This window comes from Rhincodon typus, chromosome 46 (genome assembly GCF_021869965.1).
Source record: "Rhincodon typus isolate 14 chromosome 46, sRhiTyp1.1, whole genome shotgun sequence".
NCBI classification, from domain to species: Eukaryota; Metazoa; Chordata; class Chondrichthyes; order Orectolobiformes; family Rhincodontidae; genus Rhincodon; species Rhincodon typus.
In genome coordinates this window covers 8,600,006-8,600,602 of record NC_063377.1, presented here as the reverse complement: position 1 = coordinate 8,600,602, position 597 = coordinate 8,600,006, and the positions used below count along the sequence as shown (strand labels likewise).

General features: G+C 63.8%; 2 protein-coding genes across 2 annotated transcripts in view; both read right to left on the bottom strand.

Annotated features, from left to right (window-relative positions):
- mrpl9 (mitochondrial ribosomal protein L9) overlaps positions 1-373 on the bottom strand; it is a 5,755-nt gene extending 5,382 nt beyond the window's left edge. The window contains exon 1 of the mRNA XM_048620432.1: positions 245-373. Within this exon, the coding sequence (XP_048476389.1) occupies positions 245-328 (84 nt within the window). The 5' untranslated portion in view covers positions 329-373. The remainder of the gene's footprint in view (positions 1-244) is intronic.
- Positions 350-597, bottom strand: part of tdrkh (tudor and KH domain containing) — a 29,879-nt gene continuing 29,631 nt past the window's right edge. The window contains exon 13 of the mRNA XM_048620307.1: positions 350-475. Coding sequence (XP_048476264.1) covers positions 350-475 — 126 coding nt within the window. The remainder of the gene's footprint in view (positions 476-597) is intronic.

Genomic DNA, 597 nt, shown 5'->3' with positions numbered 1-597 from the left:
CCCCCCCCCCACGTTACCCCCACTCACCCCACTCCAAGGTCACCGTGACCCCTGACATCATCGTAACCCCGAGATGTCCCTGCAACATCACCGTGACCCCGTGACCCCTGACTCCCCGCGACCCCCCCGTTACCCCGTGACCCCTGACCCCCCCCTGACCCTTTCCCCCCCCCCCGGTGACCCCGGAACCAGCGGGTCGCAGCCCATTCGGCCCATCGCCCCCGATGTGTGCCCCCACCCTCACCAGGGCGGCGCTCAGTCTCAGTCCGCGGGCCCGCGCCTCCCCCCCGGCCCCGAGCCGCACGGCCCCGTGTCCGAGCCTCCACATCCGGGCACTGTTCACCCGCCGCTAATGGCCCCGCCTTTTCCGTCTCCGGGGCAACGCCGCGACCGGCAGCGCGGGAGGACCCCGGCGCCCTGGGGCTGCCCGCGGCTTCCGCCTGATTGGAAACTGCCCCTGGCAGAGGCTGCTCTCCTTTAAGTTACATTTCACACATTTATAAACCAAACTCAGCAAAATCCACACTTTCAAAATGCTTCAAGTATTTCCAAAACCAAATTTCAGGACAATTCACATTTTAAAAGCCTTTAAACATT